Source organism: Opisthocomus hoazin, chromosome 3, assembly GCF_030867145.1.
Source record: "Opisthocomus hoazin isolate bOpiHoa1 chromosome 3, bOpiHoa1.hap1, whole genome shotgun sequence".
Lineage (NCBI taxonomy): Eukaryota > Metazoa > Chordata > Aves > Opisthocomiformes > Opisthocomidae > Opisthocomus > Opisthocomus hoazin.
The window spans coordinates 25,456,414-25,469,546 of NC_134416.1; the positions used below are offsets into that span (position 1 = coordinate 25,456,414).

Genomic DNA, 13,133 nt, shown 5'->3' on the forward strand with positions numbered 1-13,133 from the left:
TTTAACAGTAACTTGCTCTTTAAAAACCAGTAATCTCAATTGTTTATTTTACTTGAGTAAATAGGGAAATGGAGGACCAGCATCTTCAGAAGGGCTCTAGCGATATGGAAAGCAATAAATCGATGTTCTGTTTCTACTAACAGGATACATTTAAGATCCAAACCCAGAGAGCCTTTTTGGATGTTTACCTCGCTGATGGCAGCAATATTAGACTTGATATCCAGACATCGGACACTGCAGAAAGAATATTAGAGGTAATGGGTTTTGAGAAATGTGTTTAAATTGTGAGAAGTGGGCAAAAAATGAAGATAATTTCAGTCAGGAAAGGATAAAACTCCCTATTTGAAGACATACAAGAATATCTTCTGGGTTTTTCGAGGAGTTTATTGTACTAGGGGTGAGGCAGGTCGGGGGGTGTTGCTGATTTTGCAGGTGAGCTTTTTCTGTTCTTATATTTGTCCGTAATTTATGTCTGAAGTTACATGCCCTCTGCTTCTATGGCATTTGGCTGTCAAGTTCAGGTTTCCTTCATATATGACAGAATCTGAAAATATATACTGTTCCTTATGGGGGGACATTCTTAATTAACCCGCTCCCCGGCCTTTGGTTTAGCATAGTGTGGGTGAAGGTGCTTGAACACTGTCATCAGAAATGATGGTCTAGTCTTGGCTTACGTCTTAGCTGGTGCACTGCTCTTAAAAATTAAGAGTGCAACTGATACGTCTTGTTTTTCTGCATGCTTCTCCTTTACTTGTTTTGTGTCCCTTGATGTTTGCTGGGAAACTGTGGGACTTCCTTTGCAGTACTGGTGCAGTTCTAGCACTGTGGCTCTGGGATGTCTGTAACAGCTGTCCTAATACATACAGTAAACAATTGCTAGTTACATTTTGAAACCAATAGCAACCAAATGTTTACACAACTGGCTGGCTTGTGTTAGAAACTTTCAGCTGGGGTTCCCTTCTTATGCCAGGAGAGGAGGAGCAGCAGTGGCTCTACATGTTTTGTGTATTTGCACATGCGTGTGCACGAGCAAGGCTGAAGCCTCTTCCTCGGTTGCTCCGATTTAAACAGCTCCTGACTTTAACAGCAAGAACAAAGCACACACCTGCCAGATGGGTGCTGCTCTTTGTCATGGGAATCTGAAATTTCCTCTAATCATACAGAAAATTGTGTACTGTAGTTCTGTTGTGCCTTTGCAATCTGAGTTTGTGGAGGTAGTTTGCAGCTGGCCATAGGTACAGCGAGTGTATTGGCTCTCTGTCAAGCTGATGTGTGTTGATGATGTTCTGGCCACAGAACACACAGTAATCTGAGCAGTTACTGTGAGTTGGAAAACGGGGTAACCCCTTGCTGGCTTTGTTCTGCCATCTGGTTTGCACCACCTGAGGCAGTGCTGGGACAGGTTCTTCCAGGGGAAGGTAAGTGCTGGCATTGGCCTTAGACCCCACAACAGGAGACTTGTGGGGTGGGAGATGCCAGAGGCAAAAAGTGTTGGAGGTGGCAGGGAGATAGGAATTTTGGTCTGGGGAGAGGGAATTAGGTGCTAATAGTGTGGAAGAAGTAAGGAGACATTTTTAGATAGGAGACTGGCATAGGAACCTTGAGTAAGGAAAGGATTTGCTAATATACTTTAAAAATAATAAATAGTAATAATTTGGACTTTAAAAACTTGTTAGTTTTGCAGTGGGTCAAGGTAATTTCCAAGCCAGACTGGTGTTGTATGTTGCTTTGTATATTACATTTATAGATGTTTAATGTTTATGTGGCACTGTAAAGAAACCATGACATTTGAAATACTGCAGACACCATTTCTTCTCTTGTGGCCTTAAAAATGACATAGGACTTTTGGGAATTATTTAGCTCTTGTCATTGTAAATGTGCTACCACATTCACTATCCTTTTGCAGTGGAGGCAGATTTTGCAGCCATCACTCACTAACATCCTAGTGTTCAGGCAGCACATACCAGCTCGTGCTTTGATCCAAGAAATAAAAAAAGTCAAAATCCTGCTGAATCCGTGATCTGTATTTGACATTCCTGGGAAATGCCATCTGGTACGCTTAGTATTATGCTGCTAAGGGATAACACATGGAAGCTCTGTGGCTAATTTCTTAAAGGAATTGGTGGGGACTTCTTAGCACAGAAGCAGACAGAATGAGAGATAGTGCTGCTAATACTCACTTTTTTGTCTTTTGTGTTTGGAATTCTGAAACGTTCTTCCCATTACACCTGGTGTCTGAACTGAGTGTGAGGCAAGTGATTTTTAAGCTCTGCTGCCCTCTCCGGTAACAGCCCTGATATTATCAAGTATAAGAAAAACCTCTTGAATCTGTCTTGTAATTTTAATTGGGAACAATTCTTCCCAACCTATATTTAGCTTGATGTCTACTTTTTTTCCATGCATGAAAACATCTGCTTCTTAAACGAGCTGATACAACTGGAGAAAACCCTTCTGACCTGTGGAGATGAGTGAATTTACAATGCTGTCACTGTGACACAGAGCTAGAAGTGTTTTGGGATTAGCACCCTTTGGAAGAAGACTGAAAACCGGTACTTCCACCTTTATGCTCAGACAAAGAAAGTTCAGCTTCTCTGACCAAAGCATGACTCCTCTGTCAGGTTGCACAATCTGCCAGATGAGCTATGACAGGAATATTCTCAGGGGTGGATAGTTTTCTTACAGTTGCCACACTACTTTCCTGATTGAACTCAGGAGATTATGGTCACTGAAGAGTTTAGGAATCCTCTGATGGCACTGTGCTTTTCTAGGTTATGGCTGCTTTATCTTATGCTTTGATTTTTCAGGACCTAAACCAGATCAAGCCCCAATCTGATTCAGTGGTTTCTGTGCTCACCTCTGCCTGAATTTTCTGTCCTCACTATCCCATCGTCCAGCTGGTCCTGCAATAATTTCTGCATTTTCTGATGGTGCTACTTCTGCCCTGTTTCAGAGAAAATGTAGAGGGGCCACAGCAAGCTAAAAACAATCCAAATGTCAAGCTGGATAGGATTTTTCCTCCTTATGCACTGTCAATAACAAAAGCTTAACAGAGCTCAAGTCTGCTCCTGTCAGAAGACTTCACTAAGAATTGTAGAACCCTGCAAGTAAGACTGGTGTTTTCAGTAAAGGGGCAGGACTTCTAGATATTTCCTAGAAAAACAAGAGAACTCTATCAGTTTGGAAAATGCACAAATCCTCTAAAAATATGTTTGTGATGCTCATGAGTGTTGTGAACTGAGAGCACACAGTGCTCCCTGTACAACAGGATTTGAGGGTTTAGCAGTAAAGATCTGGAATATCATGGCAGGTGCCTTGCGTTAGAGGATACTTAAATGCGTGGCAGAGTAGTAAACACTTTCTGTTTTATTACATTTTCATGTTCCTTTGAAACTTAGGAAACTCCTCTCAAACTCAAATGCTGCAGTATGGGAATAGTTATATTTGCTTTTAAATGAGTGGTTAAATGGAATATAAGGGAAAACTTAAACACGTTATGTTAATAGGTATTGAACATTTCTTCCTTATTCATGCTAATGGATAGCTAAGCTTCTGTCCTTTGTTTTTAAAGGTTACGTTGTGCAAGATGGGGCTATCAAGAGAATTAATAAAATATTTTAGCTTATTTTTCTTTCAAGATCATGACAATGGAGTTTTATCTGGTAAGTTTTACAAGGTACTTAACTTAGCCCTCCCTTGGATTTCCTTTTTTTTTTTTTTTGGTGATGCAGTGATTGAACCTGGAGTCTGAACAAAGCTTGCATGAGCCTGATTAGGCTGAAGGACCCACCATGTCTGATAAACTCCCTCAAGCCCTCTCCCCACATGGCTTGGGAAGAGTGGTAGTGGGGAACAAACTATAGCAACAGTGTGGTGCAGGGGTGAGACTTCCAGGTGTGAATATCATGTCCCTTTCAGTTTACAAGACATGTAGCAACTTGACCACATGTGAACTATTGGGTGTATCTTCTGAGTAGGCATTTAATCAGATGGCCATACCTACATAAAACAGTTCTTCATTTACAGATCACATGCTGAGTTTAACAATGGGACAGGAAACTCTTTTGTAATATTTATAAACAATGTCTGTCTTACTTTCCTTTGTATTATGACATGTTTCCTTTCTTAACTGACAGAAACTTAATTTTAACCACGATGGTACTGAGCAAGCTGTAAATCAGGGTTGTGAGTCTCTTTATGGTCATAAAATGTGAAAGGGCTTTTATGTCCTCATTGCTCTGCTGATGTCCTGTTTCCCATGTGGGCGGGTGCATGAGGCTGGATCCAGGCCTGGGACTGGGACAGGCTCGGGCCACATCAGGGAAGTGAACACAGTTTTTGCTGTAGACTGGAGTAAAGTTAGGCATTGCAATCTCTCTGTGGTCTTGACAAGTCATCTAGCTTTTTTCAGTCTTCTCAGTGGAATAAAGATACCAGTCCTCTTCTGAACCTTTTCAAGGTGAAGGTCCAGTAGTAAACTCAGGCTTACTCAGTGGAGCAGGAACTTTATTGTCTGTGTCTATGTTATTTATTGTTCCCCTTCCCTATTCTCTCTGGCTGTGAAAGGTATCTCTTGAGTACACAGAATCCCTGGCTGTTACTATGTCTCAAATGTATCTGGACATAACACATTTTATATACTCTTCTAATAAAGTTGCATATGGATTTATTTTTGCCTTGTATTGTGACATACTCAGATACACAGGAGAACAGAAAAGTTTTTCAATTGATTACACTTCTGTGCATCTTTGATATTCCTCACAAACACATCAAGTCCAAATGTAACCCACAGTGCACTGCCAAAAAATATTTAGATGCTCACATGCTCAAAACCATATTTAAGTGTTCTGCTGAATTGTGGTATTGGCTTAGAAATAAACGTTTAGAGGTTTGGGCCTTTAGACTTTTTTTTTTTTTTTTTTTTTAAAGCAAGCAGGAACGTAGTGACTTGTGAAGAGTGAGATGCTTTTCTTGCTGTATGCTAATTACACTGCTCTTGTCTGGTGTTCTGTTCAAGAAAAGCACCAGTCCTGGAAGTGTGCATCCACACGTCCTTTAAATGCGGAAACATCTATCCTGCTTAGCTGTGTTTTGAGAGAAGGATATTCTATTAGAGCGTAGTCTAAGGGAGTAGAGATATTCTGTAAGTAGCAGAGCTATGTAAGTTTAGACTCAGAGAAGTGAGGAAGATAACTAACCTGTCAGCATACTTTACCCCAGAGTTTATATTTGTTAAGTTTTTTTTCTTCTCCGAAAGCACATTGCTAACCAGCACTAACTGATACATGAAAGTCGCTGGGCTATTTCACTAGATTTCACCAAATGTCTCTGTGGTTTTTCTTCTTTTCCCAGTGGTGAAAAAAGTGGCAGAATTTGAACTTCCTTATGTGAGTCTTCAGACCATGAAAGAACTGCACTGTAAGCTTGGGATCAGAAAGTGGTGAGCAAGAAGCTTAAGAGAAACTACTAAGATGCATGACAACTGCTATGAACAGAGAAAGAAATCCCTTGAATAACTTGGTTACAAAGTCTTCAAGCCTCGGCAGCTTGACTCTTTTTCTCTGAGGCTAATTTGTTACTGAAATTGGCTGGTTTCTGTGGGCCTGCATGTTTTAAATTTTACAACTGTAGTATTCCTGAAGCATCCTTTGCTGCAGTTAGCTATTTATTCCCTCTCTCAGAATCTATAGAGAGGTGCCTTGTGGCTGCCTGCCTCCTAATTTTTATGCCTGCATAATGCAATGACCACAAATGGGAATATACCTGTAAACAGTGTAGAAGAGAACTGCGAGTTCCGAGTTGCAAGCTGCAACTCTGTTTGGGCAGAGATGGATTGCTTTTTATCTGAAGTGCTCATTTCTATATAATAATACAGAGGCCATAGCTTGAGCACTTCTTTCAGTAAGTGGCCTGGCTTAAGCAGCAGAGCGCTCTTCCCCTTTCATTTGCTCGCCCCTTGGGCTCCTCCTCCGTTACGCTGGCAGAACTGTGTGGGCAGACATGGTGAACTGGACTGGCCGGCTAACCTGGCCTAAAAATAAGTTGCTGGCTGTTTATTTTTTATTTGGTTTTGCTGTCCTAATTTTGGCCTGGGTCGGTCCCCCTGTCTTATTTGCTGTACAGCAAACAGTTGTGCTGACTTGTGGGTGAGGATAAACCCGGGGGACAGGGAGTCTGGCACCAAAGTCCCATTTGTCAAAGGGTGCCCTGAGGGTGCAGCTGGGCAATATAGCTGAGCCAGTCTAATGGCTCGCTGCTGTGGTTGTGGCCTGGTCTACTTCTCCCTACAATGAAGAGGAAAAAAGGGAATAGATTTTTGCATGCTTAGTGAGTTGCATTGGCTGCATCAGATGAATGCTAGAGCCAGGGCCGTGGCTGGGAGCAGAAGAGGAAGAACAGACTATGCCTTTTGGTGGCAGTAAGCAAGGTTGTTTGGCTTGAAGGTACACAGAAACCTGTTGTTTGATAATTGTCTGGTTTAAATCTCCTGGGCTAGAGCTTAGCCTCCACAAAGCTTTCTCTGTTTCCCTATGTGTCCTTGCAAACTGCAGAACCTGTCAGCCTAATGAAAGAACTGCGTGGTTCTAAGCCATGACAAAGTGACAGTCTGTGTAGATAGTGCTCCATCTAGCACTGCTTCAAAGCACAGGGGTAGGAACCAGCAGTCCTAGGCTGGCTGTGTGCCGCAGGAAGGGTATCACCTGTGCAGTGTAACACAGCTGTACTAGCCATGGAGCCCACGCTGCGCTCCTCGTGCTGCCATGTAGACTTACCCAGCCTGCTTTTAAATAAAATGGCTCAAGCTAGCTGTTGCAGCATGGCACTTGGGTAACTGAGTATTTACCTTGCTTTGTTGCTGTACTGCTCTGATCCTGCAGCAGTTCTAGAATAGCTGGTAGTGCAGCTGGCTAGCTTAAGGCTAGGTCTTATACGTCAGCACTGCAGCATGGCACTGGACACTCCAAGAGTCTCACCAACTATGTAGGCAAACCTCAAGTTGTTTGAGAAAAGGGGAGAGTTTTAGCTTTAGTTATAAAGTGCAACTGTTATGTTTGGTACCACCAAAATCAAAGTCGAGAGATTGTATAACCTGACTTCAGTTTATTTCTGTTCTGCTACAATGCATAAAGAATGAGCATAGTCCACACTTTAAGGGCAGGACTGGTTTTTTTGTTTGGTTGGGGTTTTTTTTTATTTGGTAATTAATGGGATCTTTCCGGGTTGAACTCCCACAGTATTTAGCTGAAAAGTCAAAATGTCATATTTAGAAGCATATGTTCATGTTCTCTTAATTTCTTCCCTTGGCTTGGAAAAGGTATATGGATCCTTCTCTTGATACGCTGCTGATGGATTGTAGAGCTTCACTGAATTTGCTATATATGCAGGTAAAACTGAAAGGTCTTTATAATTTTAAAAGTTAACTTTCTCACATTAATACTTTATATAAATTTTTGAAATGTTTGTAAATGCTTCCTGTTTAGCACTGCTTTATGCTTTTCTAAGTGCTGGGTATAGCTGTTGTTGATCATGTTCATTTTTTTTTTTTCTTCAAAATCATGTACTAGAAACTCTAATTCATCTATGGTTTGTGCATGGGAGAAGTACTGCACAAAAAGGACATATTTAGGTATCCATCCACACTACTTTAAAGTGTATGTATGTATCTGTATGTCTCTAATATGTAGGCACTCTGCTATGGTATCAGAGCATTTGATTTCTGAACTGTAGGTGTGTTGAGTTGTACTAGCTTTGGAAATTACTAATTCAGGAGGAAAGAGCAGTGTAAAGTGAACTTGTCCCAAAATCAAAGGCCTTTTTTTTAAAAAAAAAAAAAAAAAAAAAAAAGCTTTCTGTGTGTGTGTGTTTCTGAATGTTTGTGTGTGAAAGGAAATACATTTTTTGCTGACTTTTTGGCTATTTTTAAAAATTCTGTTAAGGCAATCCAGGAAGTTAAGAAGAATTGGGTTAAACCAACAGAAATGCAGATGCAGGAACTTGAGTTTCTACAAAACAATGCAAATAAAGCAAAGGTAAAATGGTGTTTTTATAAACAGTATAAACAGATCAAAGGAGTAGTTTTTGAAGCAATGATACCAGAGGCTGTGACTTTAAAAATAGAGCATGGTTTTGTGGAGTGGTTTGAGCTCCCAGGTCTCCCATCTCCTGCTCAGATACTGAGCCACCAAATAGAAAAGGAGGTTCCCATCTCTGCTAGCATTTTAAAATATCCCAACAGAATGACTTGGATCCCAAAGACTAGCAAGAAGTTTTTGACTGTGAATTCTAAATTCTGTGAATTTGCTAAACTTGGGTGCAAAGGTTTGTCATCCAGTTTAGGAAATCAGATGGAAATTCAGACTGCTGAGACCACTGTTCTCAGTATTTCTTACTGGTTAGTTTTATCTATTCCCATCATCATATCTGATAAGAAGACCCAGCTCATCATATCCAGTGGAAAAAAAAAAAAAGAAAATTGAGTTTCTAAGTATGGACTATGAGCACTGTTTTGTGAATCAGCACTGACATTGTGGTGAATCTGTCCTGCCAGAAGAAAGAGTATTAGGAATCTAAAAGATCTGCCTTATACCGCTCCCCCCCCCCATCACTAGATTTCACTTGCTTTAGTTCTGTCTTTTTGGTGCAGTTCCTGGAGCTGATTCGAGCAGTGCGGTTCTATGGGTATGTACGGCTTGATCCTTGCATTTGTGACTATCCAGAAGAAGGCTGCTCAGCTGACATCTACGTTGGCAATAATGAGATTAACTGCTGCATAACTTTGCCTACTAACCAAACCAAAGAGGTCAGCTTTAAAATCAGCAGGTTAAGAAGCTGGCAGGTTACTTTTCTTGTAAGTACTTCTCTGACTTTGTGTCTGAATTCACTTTCTCTTCATGAAAATGAAGGTTGTTAGGGAAGATCAGGTCGGGGGTGGGGGGGGAAGGGGTGGTCTGTTTTAAATCCCTCCCATTTGCCCACATTCCCTTCCAAACCTATTCTGAAACATGTTCCCTCAGCAGCCTTTACAGCTGTAAACCATCTAGCCTTACTCTCCTGTGTTTCCTCCCTTCCCTAGTATTCCATGTTGTGCTTTACCTGCCCCTTTCCTTTCCTGTTGGAGGTAGAGTTGTCAGAGCTTTGTGTGGGAGAAAAAGAACTGCTTGAGCCAGCTTTATGCCTATAAAGACTCCCCCTTCCTGCCTCCCACTTGCTTCTCCCCCAGAAGTGTTCTGGTACAGATCTTCAGCTGTTTTATTTATATACCGTAAAAAATGAACCTAATTGACTATTCTGATTTAAGGCTAAACACCTTAGTGCTGTTTTTAGCTGTTCCTTCTGCTCATTGGTTGGTTGGTGGTTTTTGGTTGTTTTTTTCCTTTTTCTTTCCCCAGGGTGCTATAAAAGATGGTGAAGACGACACTCTGGAGCTCAGATTTGAGTACAATGATTCAGGCACATGGCAGTGGATAATTCTGTACACAAAACAGGTTAGCTCTCAGTCCTTTTAAGAAAGGAGCAGAGTAAAATGTAACCTTACAGCCACAGGGGATCTCCAAAAGTGGTTAGTCCATCTCTGCCAGAGTGCAGTGGCTACACTTTCAAGCAGGTTAGCCTAGGGACAGAGTTATCTGCAGAAAAGCATTTGAGTTTCTAGTATAAGAGGAAAGAGGATTTTTTTTTTTTTCCATTGAAGAGAAATGTCTAGCACTCAGCAGCAAGCCTGGGATGGAGCATGGAGAGGTGCTGTTTATTTACTGGACTAAGTATCCAAACTCATTAATTGGTCAGACCCACCTAAGGTCAAGGGCTCCCATTTTCCACAATAAATCCTGTAGTTAAAATATAAATATATGCTATACTAACAGAGGTTAATGGAGGGTGTGAATATGTGACATCATAAGTATTTTTTTTTTACATATAAGTAATTCTTAAATAAGATTTTATAGGGTGCTATTCCTCCCACTATTTTCAAGCAGCTCTTTAAAGAGAGAAGTATCCAGGAATTAAAGTCATCCATGTGTGTTTATGCTGCCTAGCAAATAATCTAGGCTCTGCAATATCAAAGACAGCAACCAGTCTCAGTTTAGGTACGGAGCTTCTATAAAAAGTATAGAGCCTGTTATTCAAGTAAATTGCTTCTCTTGCCTCTGAGACCCCCCCCAGCAGCAGACAGGATTTGTCAAGTAAAATCAAAATGCTTAATTTCTTACACGTGACTTCTGAATTCTGGGGTGATGATGCAGTTCACGCAGTACACACAGCTATTTAGTAAGTGTTAATTTCCTGCCACACTTAAGTTTTATGAGAACATGAGCCATAAGCAATAAGCTTTCTAGTTTCTTTGCTGTTGGAGAACAAAAAAAAAAAATAGAATTACCTCAGTATTAGTTCTCCTGTGAAATCTGAGGGTTGTGCTTGATGTAGTGACTTGTTGATTAGAAAACCTGTGTCCCACTTTCCTCAGAAGTGTGAGGAGGAGCTAAAGGCCAGAAAGGTGCTGCTGTGTGGAAGAAACAAGGGTTTGGTCCAAGAGCCCACTGCAGAAAATGGAAAGACCGAATGATTTGGAGCTTAGTCAGAGATGGTGCCCCCCTTCATCACTGACCTTCTAGGATAGTGTCTTTGATTCATCTCTCTGTGCTTGACACCCTACCTGAGATGCTTCCTTTTGGAGAGTAAGCAGTGAGTTGCGTCTCCAGGGTGCATCAGACCTTAACTTGGGCTGCATCATCCCACAGAGTTGTACGTGCTCCTCAGACAGCACAAGGAACTAAGAACAACTTCACTCCTCTCTGAGGCACCTCTGCCAGCTACCTAATATGTGGGATGAATGTGTACTACTCCGTTCATACTAGCTGTGCAAGACGCGACTCTGTGAGCTGGTCTACAAACAGTTGCAGCCAACTTGTGTAATCACCAGGGCTTTGATTTTCAGCAGTGCTGAACGCCTGTGAACTCCAGCTTGCTGCATTTGTTGAAGTGGTTTTGATGCTGATAGTCCCACATTTGATTAACCTTACTTAGCCTTTGGTGTAATTTGGCAGCCTTTAAGGTAGGAGCTACAGACAACTAGAAGGAATAACTGGCCTCATAAAACTAGTCATCAAAATTGTTATTCTCCACTCTGAGCAGTGCCATGAGGGTTAGTCATGCTGAGGCTGGGCTTTAAGCAACTGCAGCTAATTTGCTGCACTGTAAGGATGCTAAGCACAGAGTAAAATTGACTGAATTAGGGAAGTAATAGTTCAGTAGTTAAGGACTGTAATTTTCTGGTGGAGGAGGAATGGAAGAGTCAAGTACATCTTTTAATAGCAGAAATCAGAACGTTCTCTGGTTTATCCTCTTTAGGCGTTTTTGCTGAGTAGCTGCTTGAAGAAAATGATATCAGAACAGATGATGAAGGAAGCCAAAGAAGGCCAAGAAACGGTGAGCATGTGTGTATGTTGGTATCTGAATTTGTATTTAAAAGAAATAAGCCTGCTACTCTATTATTCTTTCAAATGTGCTGAGAGAAGTCCCACTGAGGAAGAGGATCTTGCACATTCCAACATTTCAGTACAGATTTAATTGGCTAAGTAGTACATCTTTGCTCACTTTTACTGAAACAATATTCTGAATGTTAAAGATGGTTTATCATCCAGTTTTAATAATCTGATTTGCATTCTCTCTTCTTGACTTTAATTTTTGCTGCATATGATAAAGGGTTTATCTGTGGCAGTTCTTTTATATTCTGCACTACCCTGTTGTATCCATTTCTGGCTTTCACTTTTTCACCACTTCACTGGCTTGCTCCATCTGCTGCAACTTTAGACCAATTTGAGATCTGTGACATTCACACTGAGAAACTTTTTGGTTTTAAATAGAAGTGTTAATAAAAATCTGATTTGCAGCTAACATACTTCTGCTGTTTTTTGCGTAGGCCTTTAAAGGATGAAAGTATGTTTAGATACTTGTTACTTTAAAAAATTATTTCCAGCATTAATAATGCTTTTGTTTAACCTTGTGACATCCAAAGACTTTGAATGTCTGTTAACTGAAAACTTCTGAAGAGAAAAAAGGAAAGGAACATGTGTGATCTTCTAGAGCCATGCTGATTATAGTGAGCAATGAGGCAAGGAACAGCATGTTATTTCATGGCTTTAAACTATAAGCGATTCGGAAGAAAAGACCGATTTTAATTTTGGAAAAGATTTGTTCTCTTTCATTCTAAGTTTATTTGTAATGGAAGTACAGTAAACCTTTAATTATGAAGATGAGCATTCATTACTTAAATATTCAGCTGTTGATAGTACTGAGGTAGCTTGGACTAAACCAGACTTATGAGAGAAGGGTAAGTATGTCGGTTCATTTCCTCCACCGTTTCTGCTGGGTTTAACTGAATGCTGATTTGCTCAGCATATTTTGTTAGAGGACTTGGGGGAGCATTTAAGCTTATTCTAAGTTCAAATTTTTCAGTCTGCTTAGAAGATCAAGATGCCTGAATCCACGAAAAATAGTGAGAAATCCAGCACCCAACAAAAGCAGGTTAGCGAGTGAGAAATTGTCTCCAAAACGTAAATACAGTGTGTCTTGCTTGCTGGTGGCATTTAGCCCAACCTCTGTTTTTCTGGTTAGGGGTACTCCTAATAAATTTATTGGGAACTTCTTTGGGTAGGAAAAGGAGCTGAACTTGAATTTTGGAAGGAAGAAGAGGGTAAGAAACATGTCTTGAAAAAAAGATTATTTTGGTTTCATGTGTTTAATGGCAAATTGCTTCATTTTATTTGCTTTTTTGCAAGTGTTTCTGAATAAGACATTTGAAGTGTGCAGAAAGCCAGAATATGTATAGAGATCATGTGTGTATATCCACATGCAGCTGCTGATGTAGCTTACAGACTTGTACTTGTATTCCACACTGGAATTGTTTATGCATTCATTTTTCCTTGCAGTTGGAAATTGTACCCATTTGCAAAATTTGTCATGTTACATATCTATACATACACATTCCTATCATGTAAAAGATGTAATTCCAAGTTTCTATACATACACATTCCTATCATGTAAAAGATGTAATTCCAAGTTCCTTTGCTGGAATCAGTATTCATAGCTAATAGTTCCTGAATAGCTAAATGGCTAAGAGATGTTGCTTTTCCAAGTCA

At 40.5% G+C, this 13,133-nt stretch overlaps 1 protein-coding gene across 6 annotated transcripts in view; it reads left to right on the plus strand.

Moving 5' to 3' along the window:
* Positions 1 to 13,133, plus strand: part of SNX31 (sorting nexin 31) — a 32,491-nt gene that overhangs the window by 17,026 nt on the left and 2,332 nt on the right. For 3 of the 6 annotated variants that reach the window (XM_075415775.1, XM_075415777.1, XM_075415776.1), the window contains 8 exons: positions 144 to 254; positions 3,569 to 3,659; positions 5,350 to 5,437; positions 7,313 to 7,382; positions 7,935 to 8,027; positions 8,642 to 8,845; positions 9,387 to 9,482; positions 11,344 to 11,421. In XM_075415775.1, coding sequence (XP_075271890.1) covers positions 144 to 254; positions 3,569 to 3,659; positions 5,350 to 5,437; positions 7,313 to 7,382; positions 7,935 to 8,027; positions 8,642 to 8,845; positions 9,387 to 9,482; positions 11,344 to 11,421 — 831 coding nt within the window. Of the gene's footprint in view, positions 1 to 143; positions 255 to 3,568; positions 3,660 to 5,349; positions 5,438 to 7,312; positions 7,383 to 7,934; positions 8,028 to 8,641; positions 8,846 to 9,386; positions 9,483 to 11,343; positions 11,422 to 12,450; positions 12,520 to 13,133 lie in introns of all 6 variants that reach the window. The other 3 variants (XR_012763402.1, XM_075415780.1, XM_075415778.1) reach the window with 3 other exon arrangements.